The sequence below is a fragment of the Choloepus didactylus genome, chromosome 8, assembly GCF_015220235.1.
Source record: "Choloepus didactylus isolate mChoDid1 chromosome 8, mChoDid1.pri, whole genome shotgun sequence".
Classification (NCBI taxonomy): domain Eukaryota; kingdom Metazoa; phylum Chordata; class Mammalia; order Pilosa; family Megalonychidae; genus Choloepus; species Choloepus didactylus.
The window spans coordinates 124,184,380-124,210,945 of record NC_051314.1 but is presented as its reverse complement, the minus strand read 5'-3'; the positions used below and the strand labels follow the sequence as shown (position 1 = coordinate 124,210,945).

General features: G+C 39.3%; 1 protein-coding gene across 7 annotated transcripts; it reads right to left on the bottom strand.

The window, feature by feature from the left end:
- Window positions 1-13,527: 13,527 nt before the first annotated feature.
- MFAP5 (microfibril associated protein 5) lies at window positions 13,528-26,013 on the bottom strand. Of its 7 annotated transcripts, none has more exons than XM_037845367.1 (12): window positions 25,924-26,013; window positions 24,549-24,656; window positions 23,843-23,981; window positions 23,281-23,340; window positions 22,141-22,176; window positions 19,460-19,504; window positions 19,087-19,119; window positions 18,665-18,700; window positions 16,580-16,609; window positions 15,845-15,932; window positions 15,221-15,294; window positions 13,528-13,882 (listed from the first exon to the last, which is right to left on the bottom strand). In XM_037845367.1, the coding sequence occupies exons 4-12, from the start codon at window positions 23,336-23,338 to the stop codon at window positions 13,770-13,772; spliced, it is 513 nt and encodes a 170-aa protein (XP_037701295.1). In that variant the 5' UTR covers window positions 23,339-23,340; window positions 23,843-23,981; window positions 24,549-24,656; window positions 25,924-26,013; the 3' UTR covers window positions 13,528-13,769. The 7 variants fall into 7 exon arrangements, with proteins under 7 accessions (XP_037701295.1, XP_037701297.1, XP_037701294.1 ...); XM_037845369.1 differs by having other exon boundaries at window positions 23,843-23,924; XM_037845366.1 differs by lacking the exon at window positions 25,924-26,013 and adding an exon at window positions 25,236-25,374.
- Window positions 26,014-26,566: the final 553 nt, after the last annotated feature.

Below are 26,566 nucleotides of genomic sequence, written 5' to 3'. Positions count from 1 at the left end.
AAAGGCCACACACTCCTGCCTCTGTCTTTGCACTTGCTGTTCTCCCTGCCTGGACTTCTCTTCCCTTGAACATCCTTCTTGAACCTTTTATTTTATGTCTTTACTCAAATACCTCTTTCTGGGTGGAGAATTTTCTTGGTCACCGTATCTGAATTCCAACTAAATCCCACCATCCTAGTACTTCTGATCCCCTTTCCCTAATTTACTTATCTCTCTAGAAGTATCACTTAGAATACACTGTGGTGGTTTGGAGCTGTATGTACCCCAGAAACATATGTTCTTAAACTTAATCCATTCCCGTGGCTATGAATCCATTGTAAGTAGAAACTTAGGTTACTTCAGTTAAGGTGTGGCCCAACTCAATCAGGATGGGGCTTAATCCTATCACTGGAGTCCTTTATAAGCAGAGTGAAATTCAGACAGATAGAAAGGAAGCCAGGGGAAGCAAGAAGCTGAAGGTCATTGGAACCTGAAAGATAAGGAACAGGCCTGGAGAGGCCTCCATGTCCATTGCCGTGTGACAGAGGAGCCCAGGACCAAGGAGCACTGGTGCCAGCTCCAGAATCCAATCTTTGTGAAGAAAGCATTGCCTTAATGATGCCTTGATTTGGATTTCTCCTAGCCTCAAAACCATAAGCCGATAAACTCCCATTGTTTAAGCCAAACCATTGCATGGTATTTGCTTTGGCAGCCAGGAAATGAAATTATACACTATTTTACTTATCTGCCTTATCTTGTTTTAGGTTCATGAGGGGAAAGAATTTTGTTTGTCTTTTTTTTTCTTCACTGTGGTATCCCCAATGTCAAGTACAGTGTTGGCACATAATAGACACTCAAAAATGTGTTGATTCATCAATAAGGGTCTTATGGAACTCATTTTCAACTGGGAAATATACAATAATCAAGTCACCAGACATGTAAAAATACGATAAAAATTGTGATATTTGCTATGAAAAGCATATGTCACATAATAAAAGACCTCACCTTGTCTTTGCTGCTTCCTTTCAACACTCTATGCCCCCACTCAGAAACTTTCAGATCACACCCTTTGTTAAAGCTGCCCTAAACCACACAAGTTTAGACTGTTTTATTCACTCTTCTCTTTGCCCTACCCCATCTCTCCTCTCTACCCCATCATTTCTAATGCTTGAAGGGAAATTTCTAAAGTGAGTTTATCCAGCTAAAATGTTTGAGTCCTAAGCACTTTAAATATCAAAGTAAACCTGCTGTGGAAGATGACTTGGCAGTTCCTCAGAAAGTTAAGTATAGAATCACCAAGTGAACTGGCAATCACACTTCTAGGTATATACCCAAAAGAACTGAAAGCAGGGACTCAAACAGATGTTTGCATACAGACATTCATAGTGGCATTATTCACAATAGCCAAAAGATGGAAACAACCCAAGTGTCCATCCACAGAGGAATGGATAAACACAATGTGATATATACACACAATGGACTATTATGCAGCCATGAAAAGGAACAACGTTCTGATACATCCAACAACATGGATGAAACTTGAGGACATCATGTTGAATGAAATAAGTCAGACACAAAGGACAAATATTGTATGATCTCACGGAAATGAAATAATTAGAACAAGTACAATTCTCAGAGCCAGAAACTAGAATGCAAGTTACCACGGGCAGGGATGGGGGTGGGGAATGGGGAGTTAATGCTTAACTGGTACAGAGTTTCTGTTTGGGTGAGGTAAAAGTTTTGGTAATGGATGGTGGTAATGGCACAATATTGTGAATGTAACACCACTGAATTATATATTTGAATGTGGTTAAAAGGAGAAATTTTAGATTATATAAATGTTGCTGGGATAGAAATTTTACAGACAATTCATAGGACTATACAGCACAGAGAACCCTAATATAAAATTTGTCCGTAGTTAATAGTATAATTATAATATTGTTTCATCAATTGTAACAAAGTTACTACACTAATGCAAAGTGTTAACAATAGGGAAAACAGTGTGTGGGGGGGTGGTAAATGGGAACTCTATTTTCTGCATGGTTATTCTGTAAACCTACAACTTTTAAAAAAAATTGAATTAAAAAATCAAAGCAAGCAAATTTAGGAAAGCTGGTGGTGGGGACAAAGTCTTGTATACTCTTGAGTTGTGCTCATGTTCCCAGTTTCTATGTATTGTACATTCCTCTTTTTTTTTTTTTTCCACAACCAGCATTTATCCACAACCAACATTTATTATCATTTCAAGCACATTTCTTTTCACTTTGCTGTGGACCCCCAGTCAAGATGGCGGTGCTTGGTGTAATGCTATTTCACTCCTAAGGGTCCTCTAGGAGCATCTGGATTTAATGTGGCACAAGCCTCACTTCTTTCTACAATGCCACCTCAATTTATTCCACAATACAAACACACCACATTGTAAAGGTTTACCTGATTTTACTGAAGTGGGGGAAACCAAACGGAATAATACATGTGGGAAAAGTTATATATCATCATAGGTTAATTATGATTTATAGATCAAGAGAAAACTTGCAAAAAATTAAATTCTTCCCAGGGAACCTACTCATGACAACACCTGTTTCCTAGCCTTGTTCTCTCTTTGTGAGGAAGCCTCTTCCTTCTAACTTCCATAGAGAATCTCTGCTACCTTCTGTCTTGGTGGGTTAGTCTCACCCAAGGATCCATGCTTCTTTTAGACATTCATTCCTCTAAGCCTGAGTTATATTTTCTAAAAATCATCTTCAGGGTACCAGCAAGACAATAGACAGTCGTAGCCTTTGGCACTCTAAATTCTGTCCATAGAACATTTGGACGAAGGGGTCAGGGATGGGTGATCTTTAGATTCCTCTGCAGAGTCCAAGGTGAGGTGAGGGCATTTGAAATCCGATTCCTTTTGACTTGTCTCCTCAGATGTGAGTTGGTCCTTTATGTTTTTTCTTCTCGTTGTCCAGAGGATAACACACATGTATACATATACACATACTCACACACCCTTCCAAAGGTTAAATGTTAATTCCCAGAGACGGTTGCATCTCTGAATCCAAAAGGGGGAAGAAAAACATTTCCTAACTGCTCCATAAAATGAGAGGCTCCCTTATTATAGTCCAGATTTTACTTCACAAGATTATGCAAATCTGTAGTAGTCTCTTTTGTATATTCTCTTCAAATTATGCCAGAAATAGAAAATTGCCCCATTGCTGATCCATATGCTTCTTAATGGCATCTCCCACAAAATATCCTGGTGGAAACTATGAAATTATTACTCTCTTTGGAAAGCACGAATCCTTGCTAAAACATCCCAATTTGTGGTCTTCTACCCTCAACTTGCATCTCTAGAAATAGGGCATGTGTCACCCACTTCGTGTCACGAGAGTGGAACCGAAATAGAATCACTGTAGTTTGAAGTCATCATCTAAAGCTTTACGGTGGAGGCAGTACTTTATTGAGAACTTGATGAATGGGTGATATTTGAATAAATAAAGAGGATAGGGCTGAGGATTCCTGGAGGACAGTGTAACATAATTAAGCCAGCAGGGTCTTTGACAGCAGCTCTTCCACATACTCAGTACAAGACATTGGGAAAGAATTCTTTCCTCACAAAGTTGTCCTGAGGGTTTACCTCGCTACTGTGTGTGAACAAGTAAGCGCGGTGACTGGAAGCTGTGCAATGCACTTGACGAAGGTGACAGAATCAGCATGAGCTGTGGGGACCTGCCTCCCAAGCTTTAGTAGCAAAATTTTAGTCTGGTTTGAGTGATGGCTCATGGCAAAGCAATGACCCAGAAAATTGAGCTGTTATCCATATTACACATAAGCTCCTTAGGGAAAAATTTCTAACAAAATCGACAGTTGAATAACTTGCATAATGGCTATACAGTCTTTGCTTTTAAAAGACTTTATCCAGTACAAGAAAATATTTTATTTCTCAGAAAGCTATATTCTCTGTTCACCTTTCCCTTTTCAAAGGAAGGAAATGACATCTTTTATTACAATAGCATTTTTCATTCCTGGGGATTTGGAGTTAGATTAAAAAACAATTTTAGGGGGTTTCATTCAACTGTTTTCCTCACTACCCTCTCCCCTCACCAACTTCTTATGAAAAACCGCAGTACAACCTGGTCAATTTATTTTTAACAAAAACAACATGAGTTGGAAATTTTGCCTCTGGTGACTGAGCGAAGTTTTGGACATCTGGACTTCACCACTTGCTAACCTTCATCACAAGGCAAGGTTTCATTATGGCCCGTTTATGAAGCCCAAGGCCCCTTCGGAAGTCTCGGGGGTATACATTCCTGTGTCTGAGAGCAAGACGCTCAGACAATGACTTCCCAGGCCACTATTTTTGAACACCAGCTAGATTGCTCAATATGATACTTTGTTGTTTTTAAAAGAGCCCAAAAATGGCTCCGCGTGGGTGAAAGTGTGGTTTTTGGAGTGCTTTCAACTTCTGCATTTCCCGATTTTTGTTTTTCTCAGTTTACTGCCTGCCGTGTTACTGAATTTCTCTAGGTTATCTAGAAGTCGACGGACAGGTCTTTGAACATATACAGGAATCACTTATCCAACTTTCATTGTGTAGTTGCCCAGGACTTACTGAGAATGAGAGAATGATAAGTATTTATCAAAAGCCTAGACTGGGCTATGAGCTAAAGAAAACAAAATGTTTTTGATAGGAGAATTAACTAAGAAAGCTTATTGATCACACAAGAAACAGTACGGAGTCGTGGAAAAAGTTAGTTGGAATCAAACAAATGTAGATTTGAATTGTTTTCACCATTTCCTAGCAAAGGGTCTAATGTCGTAGATCTCAGTTTTCCCCATGTGTAAAATGTGAGCAAATAATCGCAATAATAGCTAACCCTTATTGTGGGCTCGCTTTATGCCAGGTTCTGTGCTAAGCATATTGAATATATTGTCCAACTTAAGTCCAAGATGCAGGTTCTTTTATCCCAATTTTCAGACCTGAACAGTGATGTTGAGAGTTTGAAACAACCATCTTGCAAGATTGTTAAAGATCATATAAACCAATGACTCAGCAATGTTGCCTAATTCATGGAAAATACTCTATAAAGAGTAACTGTTTCTATAAAGTACTCATAAGTTGATACGTTCAGATAACAAGATATTTTAAAAACATAAGTTGTGACCATCCACAAGTTATCCACCTCCATGGCTCAATTTTTTCTGATTAGTAATAAAATGTGTGAGTAGATCTGAGGTTCTCATGCTTTGGTGTGAGTGGGTGTGTAAAATCACAATGTCCAGTGTTCAGTCCCTGCAGATTTTGATCCAGTAAACTGGATTGCTGCCTAGGGCTCTGCCTTCTTGACAAATATTCCAATAATTCCAAAGCAGGTAGTCAGTTGGGACTCATCTTTTGACAAATATTGGACTAGAAGAACTCTAAAGTCTCTCCCAGCTCTAAAATCTATTATTGTGTGACTTTTATATAGTTTCAAAAATTGGGTTGTTATAATGTGTGTTTGCTTGCCTTTTTTTTTTTTTTTTTGGTGTACCTCTCTCCAACTCCCACTGTCCTCTTGTCCCTTCCTTGCACGTTTCTCCTGACTTCCTACCTCAAGACCTCCTGCAAAGCGTATTAATCCCCAGATTCTGGTTAAACATTTACCTAGGAATTTGCGTTTTGACAAAATTCTCTTGGGACTGAATCAAACTGAGAAGAAAAGAATATTTGTTTTGGAAGCTCTAGCTCAATCTTCCATATCTTTTTCGTAAAGGAGGCTGGGAGATTTCATGGCTAGAAGTGCTGCCCAAGTTGTGTGGTTGCTGCCTAATGTATGTGCACACGTACATGTCCACCCCTGCTGGGTTAGGTGTCTGGTGTCTGCGTTACACCAACAACCTTTGAATATTTCCTTTGTAGATCATGCTGAAATGAAATTGGTCATGTGATTTTTTTTTTTTTTTCCTTATCAGAGTTTCATCCCCTTGAGGGCAGAAAACTATCTTGTGGATCTCTGTCCAGTCACTACCCAACAGGACATAGTCCTTGGTGAAGAGAAGGTTGCTTTTTTTTTTTTTCCCCAAAAAACTGTTCTCACACCCTATACAATCCACCCAAAGTAAACAATCAATGGCTCTCAGTTTAATCACACGGTTATGCATTTACCACCAGAATCAATGTGAGAACATTCCCATTTCTTGAGGAAAAAAAAAAAAAGAATCCCATACCCCTTCCTTATATCCCCCATTATTGACATATTATTGACGCTTAGCTTTGGTACAGTGCCTTTGTTACAATTAATGAAAGAATATTACAATGTTACTGTTAACTATAGACCTTATTTGCATTAATTGTATTTTTTCCCATCTATCACCCCATTAATAACACCTTGCTATAGTGACATAACATTTGTTCTAGTTCATGTAAAAACTTTGTTAGATTTGTACAATTAACTACCATCATTGCCCACGCTAGGTTTCGTTAAGTTCTATAGTCCCAGTTTTTAACCTCTAGCTTGTCTTTTGGTGACATACACAACCCTAATCTTCCTCTTTCAGTCATACACTCAGCTCTGTTCATTATACTTACAATATTGTGCTACTCTCCACCTTGACACTCAACCTTATCAAAACGGTGTACTCCTTAAGTATCTGTTGCCCAATCTCTAGCCTCTTTCTGTCTCCTCTCAAATGTAACTCAGAGTTTGCTCATTATAGTTAGCTCATATTAGTGAGACCATACAGTATTTGTCTTTTTTTTTCTGGCTTATTTTGCTCAACATAATGTCCTCATGGTTTATCAATGTTATTGCATGCATCATGACTTTATTCCATTTAACAGATGAATAATAATTCATCAAATGTGTATACCAGTTTGTTTATCCTCTTTCAGTTGATGGACATTGGGCTGTTTCCATCTTTGCCAATCATCAATAATGCTGCTATAAACATTGATGTGCAAATATCTATTAGTGTCTCTGCTTTCAGTTCTTCCAAGTTTGTACTAGTAACAAGATTGCCAGATCATATGGCAATTCTACTTATCTTTCCAAGGAACCAACAAACTGCCTTCCAGAGTGGCTGTACCATTCTAAATTCCCACCAAAAATGAATTAAGTGTACCTGTTTTTCCACATCATCTCCAGCACTTGTAGTTTTCTGTTTCCTTTTTTTTTTTAATAATAGCCATTCTAATAGGTGTGAAATGGTATTTTATTGTGGTTTTGATTTGCATTTCCCTAATAGCTTGTGAAATTGAGCATCTTTTTATGTGCTTTTTAGCCATTTGTATTTCATCTTTGGAAAAGTGTCTATCCATATCTTTGGTTGCTTGCTTTTTAACAAATTGAAATGCCAGGGGAAACTAGAGATGTTCCAAATAATATGGAACTTTTCATAAGCCTTTTTCCTCTTTGTGGATAGGTGCATTACAAAGACCTAATTTTGCATCATTTGTTTGCCCACTGATGCAGTGTAAGGAATTACTTAATTCCAATAACTGGTAGAGATTATCTTGACAAAAATAGCTCATTAGTGGATGATGGACAGTTCCAAAAGAAAATATAGCATATTAGAAATGACATGTTGTCTGTAGAATTGCCATTCTCCACTCTAATGGTATTTCTATTTAAATAATCTCCACCAGTCATTGGAATTCAATCACCCTCTACCCTAGGAAATCCTGGAGCCATATTGGCAAATTCTTCCTCTTTGTTTCTCTTTTTATAGGGTCTATGCTGATTATAGCCTTTCTTTTATAATAAACATCTGTTACAACTATTTAAATCTCAACCCATCTTGTTGTAATTAAAATCCAGGATCTCTGATGACACTTGAAAAACTACTTTGTATCAGCTAATTGACAAATTACTTGAGATACCTGTTTGAGCATGGTTTCCTCCCCTCCTCTTCTCCCTCTTTCACTCCTCTCCCCACTGGGCTAAAGGTACCAACAAGGATCTTTTCACTTTGTTACTAGAGGAAAACAGAAGAGTCAACTGCATCAGCATAATTAGATAAAAACACCACTAACCCACTCTGTACACTACAACACTTGACTTAATTTATTCAACATGGACCTGCCTCCCACACATGTTGTTACTATAGATCTCCATCCAGAGGTTCCTTCAAGGAGTTATGGTTACAGCATAAAAAGAATTAAAATCAGAAGGATTCCTATTGAGACAATTATCCTGGATATGTATTTAGCTATTTAGGTCCCAAAAGCTTAAACATCCCAATTAACTGCTGGAGACTGAACAGTCCTAAAAAGATATGAGTGATGATTGGGGTATTGTCTCTTCATGTATATATTCTCTTTGCCTGAGTAGAGGAGAAAATCCATAAGTAAGTGGAACAAAGATGATATGTGCCTTGGGATAGAAGAAAAGAAAGAACAGACAACAGGAGTGGGAAGAAAGTACCCAAGATATAAATAGGAAGTTCACTTGGATGAAAGCTAGGGAGCAGGTGCTTATGGGGGAACTGAAGGCTATGGATAGGTCTATAAAAAGGGAAGGGTCTCTTTGTCCCTGAAAAAGAGGAAGTGTAGCATAATTTAGACCATTACTTTATTATCAAAAATAAAACCTAAGGACATAAAAATGTATGTGTAGTCATCACTGTAGGAGGCAAAAAAGTATTAGCCAAAGCAGAAAGAAAAGTGAAGTAATACAGAAGTGACTAATTACATTGAGTGTAGGGACTATGTCTCAACTTTGTATCCCCACCACTGGTTTAGGCACATAATGAGTGTTCAAACATTGTTTGTTGACTGAAGGACAATGACTCATACATATGATGCATCTGTGCCAAGTGCTATTCTAATCACCTTACATATATTAATTTAATCTGTAGAGCCCTATAGTATTGGGAGTATTGATATCCTTGCACAGATAAGGAAACAGAGGTTAAGATCCCAATGGTAGAGACAGAATTTGAACCATAGCTCTAGAGTTTGGCTCTGATCCATAAGCTATACTTCCTGAAAGAATGAACTAGGGACAGCTTGGCAAAAAGACACACTGATTCTCCATTCTTTGAGAAGAGGAAGAATATGAATCTCTTTGGCATTTCCCATGTTCTTGTTTCTGAACAGATTCATAGCTGATAACCACTGGCTAAGCCTCCACAGAATTCTGGAGTTGCACAGTTCCTGGGTAGTGTATGTAGCATGTAAAAGCCAAACAGACACCAGCACTTGCTTCGACTTTGAATAAGCACATAAAATCCCTCAGTCAGTAGGCAAAAAGATCTGCACTCCAAGATAATCAAACAAATAATCAGGACCATACATACCACTACATCTAGTCTCCAAAACAAAATTTTTCTGTGTAGAAAATATCCCTGACTTTGGCGATGTGATGTCTGAAAGTAGGTAACGACCTTTAAAGATATGATAATCATGTGAAAAAAAACTGCTCTCTTCCCACCATGAACAGACTATCTGTAAATTGATGCCATTGGTAGCTCTATTTTTATTGTATTTTTAATTTTGGTTGTGTGTACCTATATATTTCCAGTTTTTCTAAAGTCGAGACTCTCCTACAAACCTCTTTGGCTAGCTACTTTTTTTTTCTGAGTCTCTCTTTTGCAAATGAGTGAACATTAACTTAAGTTTCAGAATTCACACATTCAGGCAGGATTCTTCTGCACCCAACTTTGTGACCTTGGTCAGGTCTCTTCACTTCTCTAAACACTGTTCTCTGACAAATATGTATACTTGTGCTGCCCACCTCCCAGGGTCACTCTGAGAATTTAATATGTTTATAAAAAAGGGCTTTTAAAAAATAGATAAAATAAAATATAAGAGCACCTTAAAAAATTGCATCTCCCCAGTCACTGGCTATTCATCTCATTTTGTTTCAAGGGAAAGAGGGGTAGGGCCAGCCTACTCAGGAACAGTTAGGAAGAAGCCAATCAGCTCAAGGAGAAAAAACGTCCTATACTCTTACTATATTTGAATACTTAACCTGATTGGCAGGCACAAGTGTTAAGCCTTTTGAATACATTGATCTTGTTCATGCTCAGAACCACCCCATAAGCCAGGTATACTGCTGCCAGTTTAAAGTTGAGAAGTTATTTGCTCAAGATCACAAGCATCAGGATTTGTATTAATACTACTTTATTTCCCTCCACCTACAAAATCTCATGCATTTCCAGGAATGAATGCATATATAGATGCAATTTGATGCAAAAGGAAGACATGTTTTTCTATGCAGTTCTCATTAACTTTTCATTGCAATTCCTTAGGTTTGACCATTTGGAGCAGAATATATTAGGAAGTGGTATATATTGATGTCTTGGGTCACAGTTGATACCTCAATGCCCATCAATCCCTTAAGTATAATTCAGGTTACTTTCCCTTAAAATAATTTCCTTATACTGGTTCAAAGCTCACCTATTACTTTTTTGGGGTGGGGTGGGAAATCACACAAATTTATGAGATTATACTGAATTCAATCCCTATATATATTATTATATAAATTTATTAATGTACTCCATAAAGCTATGTAGTATAGATGCATGGCTAGGTAAAACACAGAAGAAAGGAAAGTGGAGAGAAAGCAATAAAAACCATGGCACTCAGAGGTTAGGAAAAAAACTAGAACTTTTCTTAAAGTGATTGGACAAATTGAAAATAAAATTGAAAATTGAAAAAAAAATACCATTATCAGCTATCAAAAAAAAAAAAAAATTGAGGCTTTGAGGTGAAGGAAAGCTCGGTTTGTCAACAGGAAGCTATGGGTTCTGCACCTCTATTTATATAAACAACATTTGCTTTTTCCATCTTGGGTTCTGCCCAGAAGTTGGTGTCTGCTGCTTCTGACTGCTTGACTGGTTTTTAGAAAAAAAATTTTTTTGAAAACTGTAGCCACCTGTTTCTCTCTCCACTACAGGGAAACCTCAGCAAGTCACTTTCCCTGATATTTGGTTGGTAAAAGTGCTAGATAGAAAACTCTCAATTTTTGCTGGAGAATTGCATTGTTAACCAAATCTTCAGCCGCCCTGTAATCGATAAGGCTGACCCTGCTACTCCTCTCCTGAGCTCCTGATGGTCTTCCATGCTGCCCTGTGGATTTCCAGATTTATCGGGACCCCTTTTCTACACTTTCCAAATTCCCTTCTCCCAGACACAGCTGTGTGAATTCCCATCTTCTGGCCTCCTAGCTCCCCTGCCCCATGTCAATCTGTCCTCACTCTTCCACCTCCTTATTCCCCTTGTCTGGTGTTCTTGCTTGCACCTTCTAACCAGGTGTGAGGTATCTCAACACCCAGCTTTTGCCATGAACACCCTGAGGCGGAGTAGGGAGGAGCTTGTGGCTAGCAACATATATGCCTGATGTCATCAAAAGGAAGGCCCAGAAGTGGGGAAACCAGCTGGGGTTTGCACATCTGCCCGTGAGTCAAAATCATACTAAGAGAAAGTGTACATGGAACTCTAGAGAGAATAGATTTCCAGAATTGGTTCATTTGAAGAAAAAGGAGAATTTTTTTTTTCAATCATAAGCATGAAAAGTGGAAAAATTTAGGCTTAGAGCAGGATCAATTCATTTGGGAAGAGAAAGTAAGGGTGAGCCCTTTGGGAAGTCAGCTGAGGCTCTATATATTTTATGATTTCAAGGTACCAAGAAAGCATTCAAGGTCAAAAATTGCCTACCCATACTATTACCAAATCCTTTTATTTCAACATTGAAGATCCATTATTTTTAGTTTAAAGAAGTAACCAGACCACAAGCCACTCTCTTCTGAGAAAGAAATTTAAAAAAATTTATTTTAAAACGTTTAATTTGCTGTTAATCACATTTACAATGCTGTGCTACCATCACCACCATCTATTACCAAGACTTTTAACAGCACTGAATTATATATTTGAATGTGGTTAGGTTGTATATATGGTACTAGAATAAAAATTTTGAAAATTCATGGAACTGCACAACATAAACTGAACCATAAGTTAAACCATGGACTACAGTTAATAGTACAATTATAAAAATGTGCTTTCATTACCAAAAAAAGGGTTTAATTTGCATTATACACAATACTAGGATTGAGATGCCCTCCCGTGGGAAGGCCACCTCTCGTTCAATATGCAGGAGAGTCAAGCTCATGAAAAGATTCTTGGAAACCCTGAACCTGTGACTTTCCCAATATGCATTTATATTATGTCTGTATATGAGCACACAATTCTAGAGACTGTGTGGAGTAGAGATTACATGCTTTGGGCTTTTAAACTAGTAGTTCTCTTTAATTAGTTGTGCAAATCACATTAAAGTCAATTGTTCCTTAACAGCAAGTGTCTGATCATCATGTAGCTAGTTATCTGAGCAATAGGAAAGGCAGCCAAGCCCTATGGAGTGGAACTCTAAGGTATGTAATTTGTTGTCTCAAAGTCCCCTAGTTCCTATTTGAATTCCATTGGCTTTTATAGAAAGTTATTGAGTTATTCAGAGCAAAGTTTCCATAATATATAATCTGTAACTTATTATAATGGAATTTTATTCTACTACATTGTGGACTGATGTCCTAATAAAGGATATTTCTTCCCCTTATAAAGCAGACACAGGTTGTTGTGAATTAGACTGCATCTGCACTCCAAGAAATACAAGTAATGCATTTAAATCTAGAGAATCACAGAATTAAAAAGAAATCATAGAAGTAATACAGATTTAACATTCTCATTTTAAAGATGGGGAAATTAAACCAGGGCCTAAAGAGGGAAAGTGACTTATCAGAGGTCACATGGTTACTGCTAGAGCCAGGATAAGAATGTGGGTTTTCTAAATGTCATGTTTTATTCACTCTTTCATATAAACCAATAGGTAAACTTTCTGCCTGCCTATTAAAATTGAGATCTGAATTCCCTTCTTAGGCCCCAGTGTAGACTATTCCAAAAGTAATTTGCATGATAATCTCTACAGACTGTGCAAAGGGATAAGGATGAAAGAAGTAGCAACAACTCAAGGAAGCTCAACCCAATGGTATGGTTTCATATTCAGTTGTCTAATTTGCTTTGTGTAGATAGGCTATCTTCCTGTACCACCATAAATGAATAAATAAATGAGACCTGCTTTCCAGCCCTACTTCTAGATTGGACAACTGCATGAAAAATTTGATAAAGAATCATAAGTTCAAGTTCTATACTGGCATAGTCACCTTTCTTTAGCTCCAGCTTCTGAGCTTAGCAGAAGACACCATTTTGGGTCTTAATATATTGCTAGTAGGATTGCATATTTCTTGACTTTTTTTGGAGAATTTTCTAGGACTATAAATGTTATGATGACCTGTCTCAGAAAGAATATTCCCAGGCAAATATAGGACAATTCAGCAAAATAGTAAAATAAGAGTAAAGAAGAACATGTAAATGAATGGGGAGTTAGTTTAGGAAACTCGTGAAAAATAAATGAATGGCTAGTCAAAATAGACAGTGGTATCTTCTTCCACCCTAACCTTTTTCTCAGAGTCATAAGGTAAAGATTATTAAACAAAAGTTAAATCTCTTCTAAAATTGAATGTAAAATGTTTGTATGTTAGCCACATGGTTATCATTCATCCACTGTGTCGATAATATTGGGAAACAGCAAAAACATTCAATAATACAGATTTTTGTATTTTAAGTACAGAAAAAAAAGTGAGATAAATGTTATCAGTCTCAGTCAAAAATCAAGGAGTGGGGGCAAAAGCTGAACATTGAAAAAGGATTGGGTTAAGAAATACTAATGTCTACGGGTTAGGTGACAGTGTCACCTGGGCAAGAAAGAACTCCCTCCTCCTAGAACGTTCCCTTTCTCCCACCCATACATGCATCCTTTGCTCTTGCTTGGGGATCACAGACCACTGGGTCTCTGCAAATCCACATTTTCACAGGGAGGAAGTCGGAAGTAGTTGGAGCGTCGGAGTCGCCGTGGGGGCAGACCAGCCATCTGCCGGCAAAGCTCATCTAGAAGACAAGGAGAGCGTGATGGGATGAGAATGCAGGAAGATAATAAGGGATCATGTTTTAGCGGGGGTGGGTGGTGGGTGGGGGGTAGTTTGCAGCATGGAAGTGAGGAAGTGAGAAGACTGATGAGAAATAGATTTGGGTTAGAAGCTCAGCTCTGCCACTTACTGCTTTTTTACCACTTACTAGAAAGTTTTTTTTTTTTTTAAACATTGCTGAACCTCACTATCCCTTTCTGTAAAATAAACATTAAAAGACCTACTCCAGCAGTGCAGTTGTGAGCATTAAATTGAAATAATATATGCCAAGTACCTGGCATGGTATATGAAACATAGCAGGTAGTCAGTAAATGTTAGGTTCCCTTATACCCTAACTTCCAACTCTTCTAATCATGGACTTACTGAATAGAAAAAACAAGGTCCAGTCATTCAATACACATTTAAGTGTTTACTATGTGCAAACAGCTAACTTTGGTAACTCCCGCGAGACACTTAAGCGCCTAGAGTCCCAGTTGCTCATCCTCAATCTCAAGGTGCTTCCCTTGCAGGTGGCTTGCACAGAGCCAAGAGGGGTAAGCAGAAAGTTTCCTTCTGCGAAGTTAACTACGGCTCTTACTCAGGGCCTCAGCAAGAGTGAGCTGGTGAGTCAGAAGGGACTCTGTCTGTGGTGCCTTCTCCAACCACAGCCATCGTTTGGGGCTGCCTATGGGCAAAGGTGAGAAGTATGTCTGTTCCCACCAAGCACAGTCTATAACCACTCATACTTTGGACCCCTGTAATTGTTTTTTGCTCTTATAAAGTCTTTCTACCTTCCTCTATTTCCAAAATTTCACAAGTACTATAAACGGTTCTTGAAATTGGCGGACTGTGTTTATAAGGCAGCCAGTTTCTAAATGTCCTTTCTATTTTTTATTTATTTTATTTATCCTATCCAAACCTTACTGTCTTCAAATTACTGGCTCTTTTTTCTTTCTAGACTAGTAGAGTCTCTTATCCATAATGGCTGACTTGGCTTTTTCACCTAGAACCCCAGTGAATGATCTCCAAAGCAGTTAGAGCTCCAGAAAGCTGTTTATGTAGGAGAGGTTAGGGGTTACAATCTGGTTTGAAAGGGATCTAGAATATTTTCCATGGTATTGTGCTTTCCTTACATTAATTTTGAAGGGTAATGAGGTGAGACACAGACCGATGGAAACAAGCAAGGTAGGCTAAAGCCCTCCTCCAAAGCCAGACCTTGGCTCTGCTCCTGCTCCAAAGTGGTGGCTCGATTAGCATAGTATCCCTATATACCTCTCTTATAACTATCTCTTCCCGCTAAACATTCCAGACATCACCTTACCTTTCATAACCTCATGTTCCTTACAGACAAGGCGAGAACAGATCTCCTTGTTGATGATGTACGTTCGTTGCAAACTGCCACCGCCCCAATGTCATAGTTGGGGAGAAAGAAACAGGCATTGAGAGGGAGAATTAACCTTGGCCTAGAATGTCTCTTCAACTCCCATATTCCTCCCTCTCCCTAACTCGTTCTCCCCCTATCTGGATTTCCTTAAGTGTTTCAGATTTTTATTCCCCAGAGAAGTATAAGGTCTTCTTAGTGACACTTTGCACACACCTTCACCTAGAGTCAAATATAATATTACTCCCCTCTATGTTCTACCTTTGTAGCTATGTCTTTTGCTTCAGCCCCTTTTTATCAAGTAATAAATTTAATATGCCAGTGCAACCTTCCCTCTTCCAGCCCTCATCTTCACTTGCCTTCTAGTATCTAGTCTTGTCAGCCACCCTACTCTGTACTCAATCAGATTCCAGGTTCTAACAGGCACCTTCAGAAATAGCTAGGAGAGTTAGGCTCTAAACTTCTGCCTTGTCAAAGACTGAAATTCCTATAGTGGGTGCTCATTAGCTATGGCACAAAAACACTACATGGAACATATTCTCTGGGCATTCTGGGATCCCTTACCTGGTGAAGCATAACTGATGAACGCATCGCTTGACTGGCCGATGCACAGAGTAGAGTCTTGTGCAAGGAAATTTCTCATCCCGGCACTCTGAAGAAGGCAACACACAAAAATGGAAGGTCTCAACAGGAGAGGAATAAACGATGGTTAAAGTGAAGGCAGAGGGGAGACAGAGTATAGAATAGTGCCTACAGAGGATCATTGTAAATTGGAGCATGTCTTTCTGCTCATTAAAGTAGAGCAAGAGGAAATTGGCTAAAATGAAATTTAGATGCTTTCCTACCTGGAATCAGGAGTATGATAAAATAATCTCTGAGAGGTCTTCTAGTAAAAAGTCCTTCTGAGATTATCCAGGAGGCAATATAAAATATCTACTTGAAATGCTTGCTAATGACTGGATTTGGAGGATGTGAATTTTTAGGTGGGTCACATCACAACATTAGGGAAAGTAGTTTTAGCAATGACATGTATGGTAATATGCAGTCCTTGCAGTCAGATTGATTTTATCTCCCAACCAACTAACCATCAAATAGAGTCACAAATAACCACATCTCACAAACAGAAGGCTGCAGTCCTATCGCTTTCCCATGACTTTTAGGAGAGGAGCTCATAAAGAAAAGGGGGAAGAAGAAATACTCTCTGAGAGGCATCCTCCAATACTTCGAGGAGCAAAGAGATAAAGGAAGTCACAGGAAGGAAAAAAGCTTAATAAAAAGACATGCAGGAGGCAAACGTACCTGCGGTGGTGTTTTTATCATTGGGTGAAGCTGAACGGCAGAAATTTTATTCAGTTATTACTAGCTCCAGAAGTCACTACCTCTGCATCTGTCATGTTGACTCATTCAGAACCCACTTGGGGTCCCCATGAATAGGGACAAGTGAGTTAATAACCATTTTTTTTTACATTTTTTATTGTGAAATATCACATATATACAGAAAAGTGATAACTTTCAAAGTACGATTAAATAAATAGTTAGAGAGCAAATGTCAAAGAATGTTATGGTTAGTAGTTCCTGTTTGAGCCACAAAATTGAAGAGATTTAGGAGTTAGGAAGGGAAATCTGATATAGCTTTTCCCCTTTCTCCCAGAAATCCACTGTACTACAAGCATCTTTGTCTTGTTGAAAAGGAGCAAATTTAATAGGAACACAGGGCAGAGAGCCATATGCCCAGAAGAGCTTCATCCTAGTGCTTAGGAGAGAAAGTATTATTATCCTGTAGGAGATCCTCCCTCATAAAGAAAAATTCTTCTCTGTAGATTGGGTACTTCATCATGGGTTCATTGATAAAAAACGTTGGGTAAAGAATAGTGAAGTTAATAGCCATAGCCAAACCTAAGCTCAGGGCAAGTTAAAAATGGGCCTAGTTTGCAGAATAGAGAACAGGTCAAGGAGTTAGATGAGTTTTGAGGAAATAGACTGATCAGGAGAGTTACCCGGGAAAATGCCACTGGAAGAGTTGCTAATGGATAGGATACCAGCAAGTAGGTGAGGTGATCTCATCTATCCCATGATTTCAATTACAGGTTTTTATGTTGATATGAATCTAGCCCAGATGTCTCCCCAAAGCTCCAAATTTATAAATCCCAACTGCTTTTTATAAAAAGGTTCCTGAATTTTTCAAAGCTCCTTCACATTCAACATATCTTAAATTGACTTAATCATCCTTCCCTTCACCAGTTCAAATTCTTTCAGTGAACAGTACCACCATCCACCCAATAGCTACCTCCAGAAATCTAACCATATCTCAACAATCCCCTCTCCCTGAGAGTTCATGTTCACTTCTCACTGTCTCTACCTTGATTCAGGCCATCATCTTTTACTGGGACTACTACCACAGTCTTTCACTGGTTTTCTTGGTTCCAAGCTCATCCTGGTTAAACATCCTGCACCTTGCCAGCGTGAGTGAACTTTCTGAGACACAGACCTGATCAGAGCCTCCCACTTGCATAACCCCTTTCCGCTTGGCTTTCATTTCCACCCTAAGCCTTTGCTCACATTGTTTTCTTCAGCTGAAGAGTTCTTCCATCTTCTATTCACCTGGTTTCCTTCTACCTGTCTTTCAGGAAGCAGCTTAGTCAGTGTGCCCTCCAGGAGAAGCCTTTCCTGATCCTTAATGTTGAATATGGCGGATGTCTCTTTCTATGTGCTTCCATGAGTTCTTTTGCTTTCCTTGATTGTAACATTTTGTGACACTGAATAAATTTATCTGTTCACTTGTCTATTTTGTCTATTAGGCAGAAAAGACCAGTGGAAGAAAATCAGTTTTGTTCACCTTCATATCCCTGGCACCTAATATAATGCCTGTCAAATAGCAGGCTTCCAATAAATATTTGTTAAAACAATCTAGCTCTTCTAGTTTCTCACATCTCCCCACTTGTAGGCTTTTCTCTAGCCATTACAATCAGCTTCCCCAAAGTACCAAACTCTATTTTGCCTTCATATCTTTGAACATGTTATTCCCTCTGGCTGGAATGCCCATCCCCTCCTTGGCTGTCTGTCTTACTCCTGTTCTTCTTTCAAGAGTCGTTGAGTTCAAACATTACTTCCTCTAGAAAGTTTTCCTTTATCTTCCCAAACATTATGTATTTGTCGTCCCCCCTCCCTGCCCCAAATCTTGAAATCTTTAAAGGAAAAAACACAGCTTTGATAGGTAGTATATCAAACACCTAGCACAGTTCCTGCATGTTTGGGCTTCAAAATGTAATCTGTCTGTAATCCAGTCTATTTAGGATCCTTCGCCAACTGCACTGCCTTCCATAATGGGCTCTGGGGAAAGCCCAAATGGCACTGGTGGCCCTGGGACCCCAGATCTGAACTCACCCAGGTCATCTGTGGAAGGCTCGATATCAGCCAGAACTGAAAGGCACAAAACAGCAGGTATGAGGAGAGCTTGGAATTGCTAAGGGAGAAGGAAAAGGGAGGCTGGCTAGGTTTGTGTATTACGTCCAAGGGAGTAAAATTAATTGAAGTCATTATGAATATTTACTGAAGAATCTTGCTCCTATCCACATTATACTAATTTTTGGAAGCCTTTATTATCCAGGCCCTATTTTAGCCAATAATCCACTTTGTTCTCTCTTCTTGGGGGGCTAAAAGGCCTCTTTCCCTGTATTCCACCATTACTGAACAACACTTCCACACCCCTTTATCCCTTTTCCAGAGATAAAATTAACAGATTAATTCCAGAGCTATGGATGTTAGCAAGAATTATGCCATTTCTTCAGAACCTCAGTAAAACGCACCTGTTTCATCTGTAGAGGGATCATTTACCAGATCTGAGAAGATACAAAACAGGGAATGAAAAATGCAGACAGGAAAAATAGCAAAGGGACGCAGGATAAGGAGACGATGATTTAAAAAGAGACAAGGAAAACTGAAGTCAAGGAATGACTTTTGGGCAAATATAAGGGGCTATCACAGAAAGGAATGGAAGGGATAATAAGGTTGGGCATGCTTACAGAGTAGGTGGCATATAAAAAGGACAACTGTGCTCTTTGTGAGCTCAGAGTGCCCAGCAATCTCTTTCCCAGTCTTTATTTTCCCTTGTATGGACAGCATCCTCAATCCTTCCATCCCCAATAAGAAAACAAATGAACTGACAAAAAGGTAGCTTACTAGGATCTTCTGTGAATGTTTCTTGAGTCACTTGAGTTACATCGTCTGAAAAAAAAAATCAGAAAAAATCAGAAAACTTTTTCTAAGCATTCCTTGTCTGCCTCCTCCTCTTATACTCCCAATAAGTGAAACTGTCCAGCACAGCACCCAACACACAGCAGGCATCCCATCCTAAGTCTTTTTCCCTGCAACTCAAACATTGCACTTTCCCACTGCCATCATTATTCTCATACAGTCCCAGCCTAGAATATCCTCTTTCCTTTGTTTGCTTGATTTGGTGGAAAGAATTAACTACACGCCCACCAGGTAATTCTCCATGGGCATCCCCTTCCCAGTTAGATTTTGCTTAGGCTTTGCACTGCACTGGAAAACTTAAGGAACTCCCAATATTTCTTGATTTCCTTTATATCATTACAGCTCATTTGTTAAACTGTTATAATAGTTGGTCCTTCATAAATTTATGTTATTTCATTGTACTAACATAATAATACACATAGCTAATTTGGCGTTACTTATTATGTGCCAGGCACTGTTTAAAGCACTTTACCTCTAGTAACCTCTGTTAACCTATTTAATCCTCTGTAACCTATTTGAGGTCCCATTTTTTTAGACAATAAAACTGAGCACCAGAAAACAGATAATTTACCCAGGGTCATATAGCTTGTTAATAAATACAATGGATTTGTGTACTTATTTAGAGTGAAAATTGTCTGTCCCAAAGAACTGTGATTTTGATATGTATAATTTTGATATAATTGGATAGCAATGTGCCAATACACTTATACAAGAGTTTACAAAAGGTGGTATTGATGGTTTCTTGATGCTCCATGGGAGGCATGGCGAAGAGAGGGGAAGGGAAATGCTAACACAGGTAGAAAAGGTCTTGCAATTGATCATCTAAAAGTAAAGGCGGAAGAAGTAAAAGTGGTTCGGGTCTTAAGGTGAAATCTCTTAGCATAAACCAAGACAACTGTCTGAAACTGTAAATATCAGTACTTCTAAAACAAATCGTCTCTATTTTAAAAAACAATACCACAAAGCAGTGTTTACATTCAAATATTTAGCAAATATCCTTCAATGTACACTGCTTATACTCCTTATCTATTTTATCCACTAGGTGTCAGCATATTCACATACTTCGTTTTGACTTTTTTTTTTTTTTTTTTTTGTAAACTTTCAGATTCTAAATGTCAGCTTTAAATCTGGGGAGAATAAATATTTTATGAAGCATGTTAGAGTTATTGATAAATACAGGAGAGGTGAAATACAAATAAAGCATTTGCCGGAGTCTCTCCTGCTTACTTCACCCTCCCTCTCCTTTTTTAAATTCCAGATAGGAATTCATCAGCTTTGACGAAAGCTTCTTGTCTTTTAACATTCTGTAAATGCTTCCTTCTTTCAGACAAATTTTGATAGAAAGAATCCAAGCCTGTTCCAAATCCCAAAGGACATTTAAAACCTTTGACCTGAATCCTTCCAGAAAGAAGTGGAACCTCTCTCGGGTGTTAGCCCAACCCTGCCGTGTTCTTTCCTCAGAGGCCTGGCTGTATTCCAGCCCAGTCACTCACAGAGACAGAGGAGTGACGCAATGGGACAAAAGGGTTTCAGAGTGTCCCAGCTACTCAGGATTTCAGGGCAGAGTACTACTTTTCTGCATTTACCTTAGTTTACCTACCTTTTCCATCATCTACCATCATATAAATGCTTTTATCTAGGTTCTTAGAATATTCTCTGAAAAGGAATCTTAAGAAGATATTTTCATCGTATTTCATAATTTTTCTGCTAAAAAAAAGAAATGCATCCAAAATTTATGAAACTCAACTGGACTTCAACCTGTCCAGAAAGATAAATTCAGATTTTTAGTTTTTCTTGTGCTGAAATTTGATTAGGTTCAGGAAGTCAAGGAATCAGACATCCTTTAACACCAGGGAAAAAAAGAAGCTTTTTTTTTCTATATTTTTATCATGTGTACCAGGACCCACAATTAGAAACACTGTGTTGTGCCCCAGTTTACACACATGTAAAATCGAAACAATTTGTATCAAATAATCCTTTACTCTTGCAATGTACATGTAATACACTCTTTTTAATTCATTATAAAAAGCCATATGTGACACAATAAATTGTTGTATGACCCATTAGTGCATTGCTTTGCTCTCATGGGTTGAAAAGCAAGAGTTAAGTTGTAATTATGTTGCATTTCTTTAGGCAGGGTGGAGTTGTTTTACAAGTTTCCTTCTTCAAGCTGAAGGAAATGGTCCTCTAGGAGCCAAAACTTTTGGTTTCTGTCCAGTTGTGTCACAATTTCACTGTACTACTGAAATGACTTCTCGCTCTATCTTTGCCTGTTAGTGTTTCTGTTGTTACATGGGTAGAAAAATGCTTTCTGCTAGTATTAGTGGGCATTTTCAGAGTGAGTTAAGAGATGTATAGAAGGGAGTAGAAGCAAACAATGGGCACGAGAGAAGGTCTTGGCAAAGGTGTTTCAGTGATTAAAAAAAAAAAGACAAGACAGTTTTATGAATGGGGGATAAATGGATTTTGGAAACCAAAGTGGATCTTATTTCCCACACCTTGGCAATCTATCTCTGTGTCACACTACAGATTCTCTAACTCTGACACTTCGTCCAGGTTTTCTTGATAAGAATCTCAACAGAGCCCAAACCCAAGGGTTCACTTACCTCCTCGCTGAGCACTGACCCCGAGGGTTATCCAGTCTGTACCAAAAGGAAGAAGAAAAGGGATTGATTCACTCCAGCTCCAGACCCCATCACCTTTTTTACGGGATGAGCCAGAACATAATGGAAAAATAGTTGTACTTTCTCCTTCTGTGTTTTTACTCCTTTATACCTCAAGACAAAATTACATAGACCATTAATACTGCACACAAACCTGGTTGGAATAGAAGCACCCAAGAAAGACAAGAAGTCCCTGAGGGGACTGTTTAAAGGCATGTATACCACAGATCAGCACTACAAATATAGAAGGTGCTTGCAAATATATTTAATTTAGTAAGTTAGTATGGAAATAAAAAAAAAATAATAAGTCACCAAGAAGTCCTGCTCTGCTATGCCCTAATTCAGGATGTCCTTTTCCCCTCATTCCCAAGCTGGAGGAGTAGGATCTTATTCCACAGATCCTTTCCAGTATGTACTGTTCTACCATCCCACCAGCTACACTAATGAATCAGGCAGAGGAACTGTGTAATTACATTCTGCATATGACAGAATGAGTAAAAAATAAGGTAGGTTTTCTCAATATCTGAGATTCCCTTTCGGTGGCCAATCTTACAGCTAGTTCCTGCAAAATCTCTGAAGTCCATTTTCCTTTTGTGTGTAGGTGTAGCATAGATATTTTGTGTGCATGCTGGTACAAGTGTTTGTTAGGTGTAGTATAAATATACCCACTGTTTTCCTTCAGGGTTTAGGTTTGGTCCAGTCTCTTCTTGTGTAGTCTCTATCTGTTTGTATGCATTTGTATATTAGCTGCTGCTTCTGGTATTTGTTTTCTTGTATATGTAAAGATATGTAATTCTTGGTTAATATGCATTTGTGCCTCTCTTAGTTTCACCTTAGTTTCATAATCCTCTGGATACTTTTTTCAAGTCTGAGGCCATCTCTACTCATATTCCTTCCTTTTCTCCTTTGAAATGAATTTATTCTTTTCCTCTTTGATAGCAATTCTAGAGCTCAACAGCAAGCAACTCTCCTCCCATTTGCCTGCTACCTCCTTCCAGCCCACTGTCTAACACACACATCTCCACCCACATGTAGCTGCAGAGCTGGCATTTTAGGGAAAAAAGAATAAAGATGGGAACTCACCAGAGGGGATGATGAGTGCAGTGAGAAACAGCAGCATCTTGGGTCCCAAGAGGAGCATATCTAACAGAGATGGTATGGGGAGTAGAGGGTAAGACACCAGCATTTCAGTTCCAGGGAAGGGTACCTGTAGAGTGTCTGTCTCCTTGTGTTGCCAGGAGCTTTCCTGATTTCCTCTTCTGACTCAAATCCTTTCTCCTTGTCCTTTCACCCAACATTTATTTCTACCTCGAGTTCTATTCTTAAACTATTCTTACTTTCATTACTCTCTTCTACCAAGATGAAGGCATTTTTATATTGTAAGCTGTATAAGCTTTATATTGTATTCTTGCCCTTACCCTGTGGCCTATTTCACTCCTAGTGTCTGAATCTTCCTTTTTGCTATCTTCTTCTGCCCACCTTGGTGTCTCTCCTCATCTGAAGTACATGGTTAATTGCTCAATTCTAAATTCTATGATATCCCCCATCACCCCTCCTATTCCTCAACTTGCAAATGCAGGCACACAAACACACACACAGACACACCCTCTGTCTGTTTAGGGTTTTATACAATCAAAGTACTCACTGTCTGTGGTGCTCTGCTCTTTTAGTGACTCCTTGGCTGCTGAATGTCTCTCTCTCTCCTTCTCACACTCTTCCTACTTTGGCTAGAGAATAAAATGAATAGGGCCACTCCCAGGAAAGGACTTCACATTTGGCCTAATCTGAAACAAAGAGGGAAGGAGAGTGAGGGAGAGAGGGAAAGCCAGGCTAGAGGAATAGAATGCAGTTATAACCAGGATGGAATGAGAAAGAGACTGAGGATTTACAGTTACTCACACCCTCATTCCAAAGGTTATGACCACACTGGTGAGGAACTGCTGCTGGCTCTGAGGGCTGGTCCAAGCTCATGTATGCCTTTCTGCCAACAGCCTTATTTCCCTCTCAAAGTCTGGCCCCAGCCCTTTCTCTTTCCTTGGGTTCCTTCTTACCCAAATAGCATGTATTACTGCACATCATTAGACTGTTTCTGTCTCTCTAGCTATCTTCCATATTTGAATCATTTCTCTATTCCCCTTTCTCACTTGCTTTTTCAATATTCATCTCTTCAACAAATTCATCTGTATCTCTGTATTTCTCTTCTTTCTTGATCTTTCTTGATCAACACATTCAGACTCTTCTCAGTGCTCCCCTCTTAGATTCCCCATATCCAAGCAAACAGAGACTTGACACAAGCATTTTCTAAGAGGAGCTGGCTGTCTCAGAGTTGGGAAAGTTGGGAAATATAGTACCTTCAGAATCCTTTTCAAATGTGTGCCAGTTCCATGGAGGGGATGCCAACTTTATTCTGACTTTGATGTTCGTTTAGGCATACGCTGAGAATCTTGGTTTCTGAAATCCTAAGAACAAAATGCCATCAGAAACTCAAAGAAAACTGAGAGCCAAGTTCTGCTTGCCTTGTTTTCCTTTAGTACTTTACCTCAGGTCATGTGATATTTAAACAATACTTTCTCTGATACAAGAGTTTTAAAGACTGTGTTGGCTTTTATTCTTAGAGACCTTAGGGCTTAGAACACTAAAATATCCCCAGTTTGGAGGGAGTAAACTTGAACTGTCTGAGGAGTGGTTGATTTTATGTCCAATAGAAATGTGCACATTTCAAGTTATCTGTTTTCTTCCTTAGTCTACATTACGTATTTCACTGAAGGACAAAATTAGAGAAGAGTGCAGGTGGACAAATAGCAGAAAGTATCTATAGATTAAAGACTGAAAAAAAGATAAAGAGTGAATAAGAGATGGATAGAAGGAAGGGAGGGAGGATTGTAGGAAGGAAGGAAGGAAGGAAGGAAGGAAGGAAGGAAGCTAGCTAGCTGTCTAGTTTGGCAAAAGGTACAGCAATGGACATGGTCAGAAACAGCACATCATAAGCACCTCTGATTCCCTCTGAGGGAGCTAGAAGTGCCCCATCTCTGACATACATGGATTCTGGTCAGTCCTCAAAACAAATCTGAGTATAAATCATAGCTCTTCCTGATCTGCCTGGCCAGAATTCGTTCTTCTCCCAGGTACTCCTCTGTGAGACGGCAGAGGCTGGAAAACAGATGTGATTCTAGCCTGGAGAGAGCCAGGGAAAGAAAAGCAAGGATGGGAGGAGGGGAAATGAAAAGGCAGATGCAAAGCAGAGCCAAGGCAGGGCACCGAACAGAGCCGAGAGCAACAATCATGTTTTCCATGAAGTTCAGACAGATGGAGAAACTGAACTCAGGCCAGTCATTTGGCAGGGAGAGCAATGACCTCAACTGTTCTGGCCCAGCTGGAGACCATAGTTTAGGAAAGGCGCCTCCCCAGGCAGTGGGAGGGAGTGCTCTCCTGGGGTGCTGAGCAGAGAGTCTGAAGTTAGAGAAGTGAAATGGGAACAGAATGTTCAGAGCAAGACAGAAAGAGAGGACAGGGAGGGAACATCACCTCAGAAGACAAGGAGAGGAGCCAGGCGGGAACGGGTGGAAGAGCAGAAACAACCGTATATTGTTGTTGGACAGACTTTCAAGAATGCAGTTTATTGCAAGGTAGTTTGGTTAATTTCTTCTTCTTGGCAACTGTGGTGGCCTCTTTCAGCACAGTTCCCCATTTGTGTTCAGATGTTGGCTTGGAGAGCCTCATACTTACTTCACTCGGGTCATGGGTCAGCCTTCCTTCTGTCACACCACCAGTTCATCATCTCTTGATTACAGCAAGCCAACTCAGCACAAAGGGTCAGAAATGGGCAGATACAATCTAGAGATGTAAGCCCATCATGTTCTGAGGTTCTCCCCGACACTGGGGAGGAACTCTCTGGCCAGCAGTCCATACTTCCTTCCTACACAGACTGGATCTCCTGTGGGTAGACAATACTTCCTCCAGCAAAAGCAAACCCTGCCCTGAAATTGACTAGCAGGCACAGAAATGACTTCTACATTTGGGTTACCCAGGAAAATTTTAGTTTTTGAAAAAGATCTCTAATCAGTGGAAGATGGGTAAAGTGTGAAGATAGAGAAGGGAGGCAGAGATGCAAGACAGCAGGCTGGCTCCATTCATCTGTTTATTGGCCTGTAAAGAATACACCCATTAGCTGAAGGCCTCTGGGCAAATGTACAGAAACGTTATTACCACAGTCCAAACCAACTAAATTAAACCCAACGGCTAAACACAAAAAATTCCCATAAAAGGAAGGAAGGGAAGGGAAGAGGGTTATATGAGGTGGAGAGGGAGGAAGGGAGAGGGAGCAATGTGTGTAGAGGAATGAAGCAATCAAATAACAGCCAAACTCAAG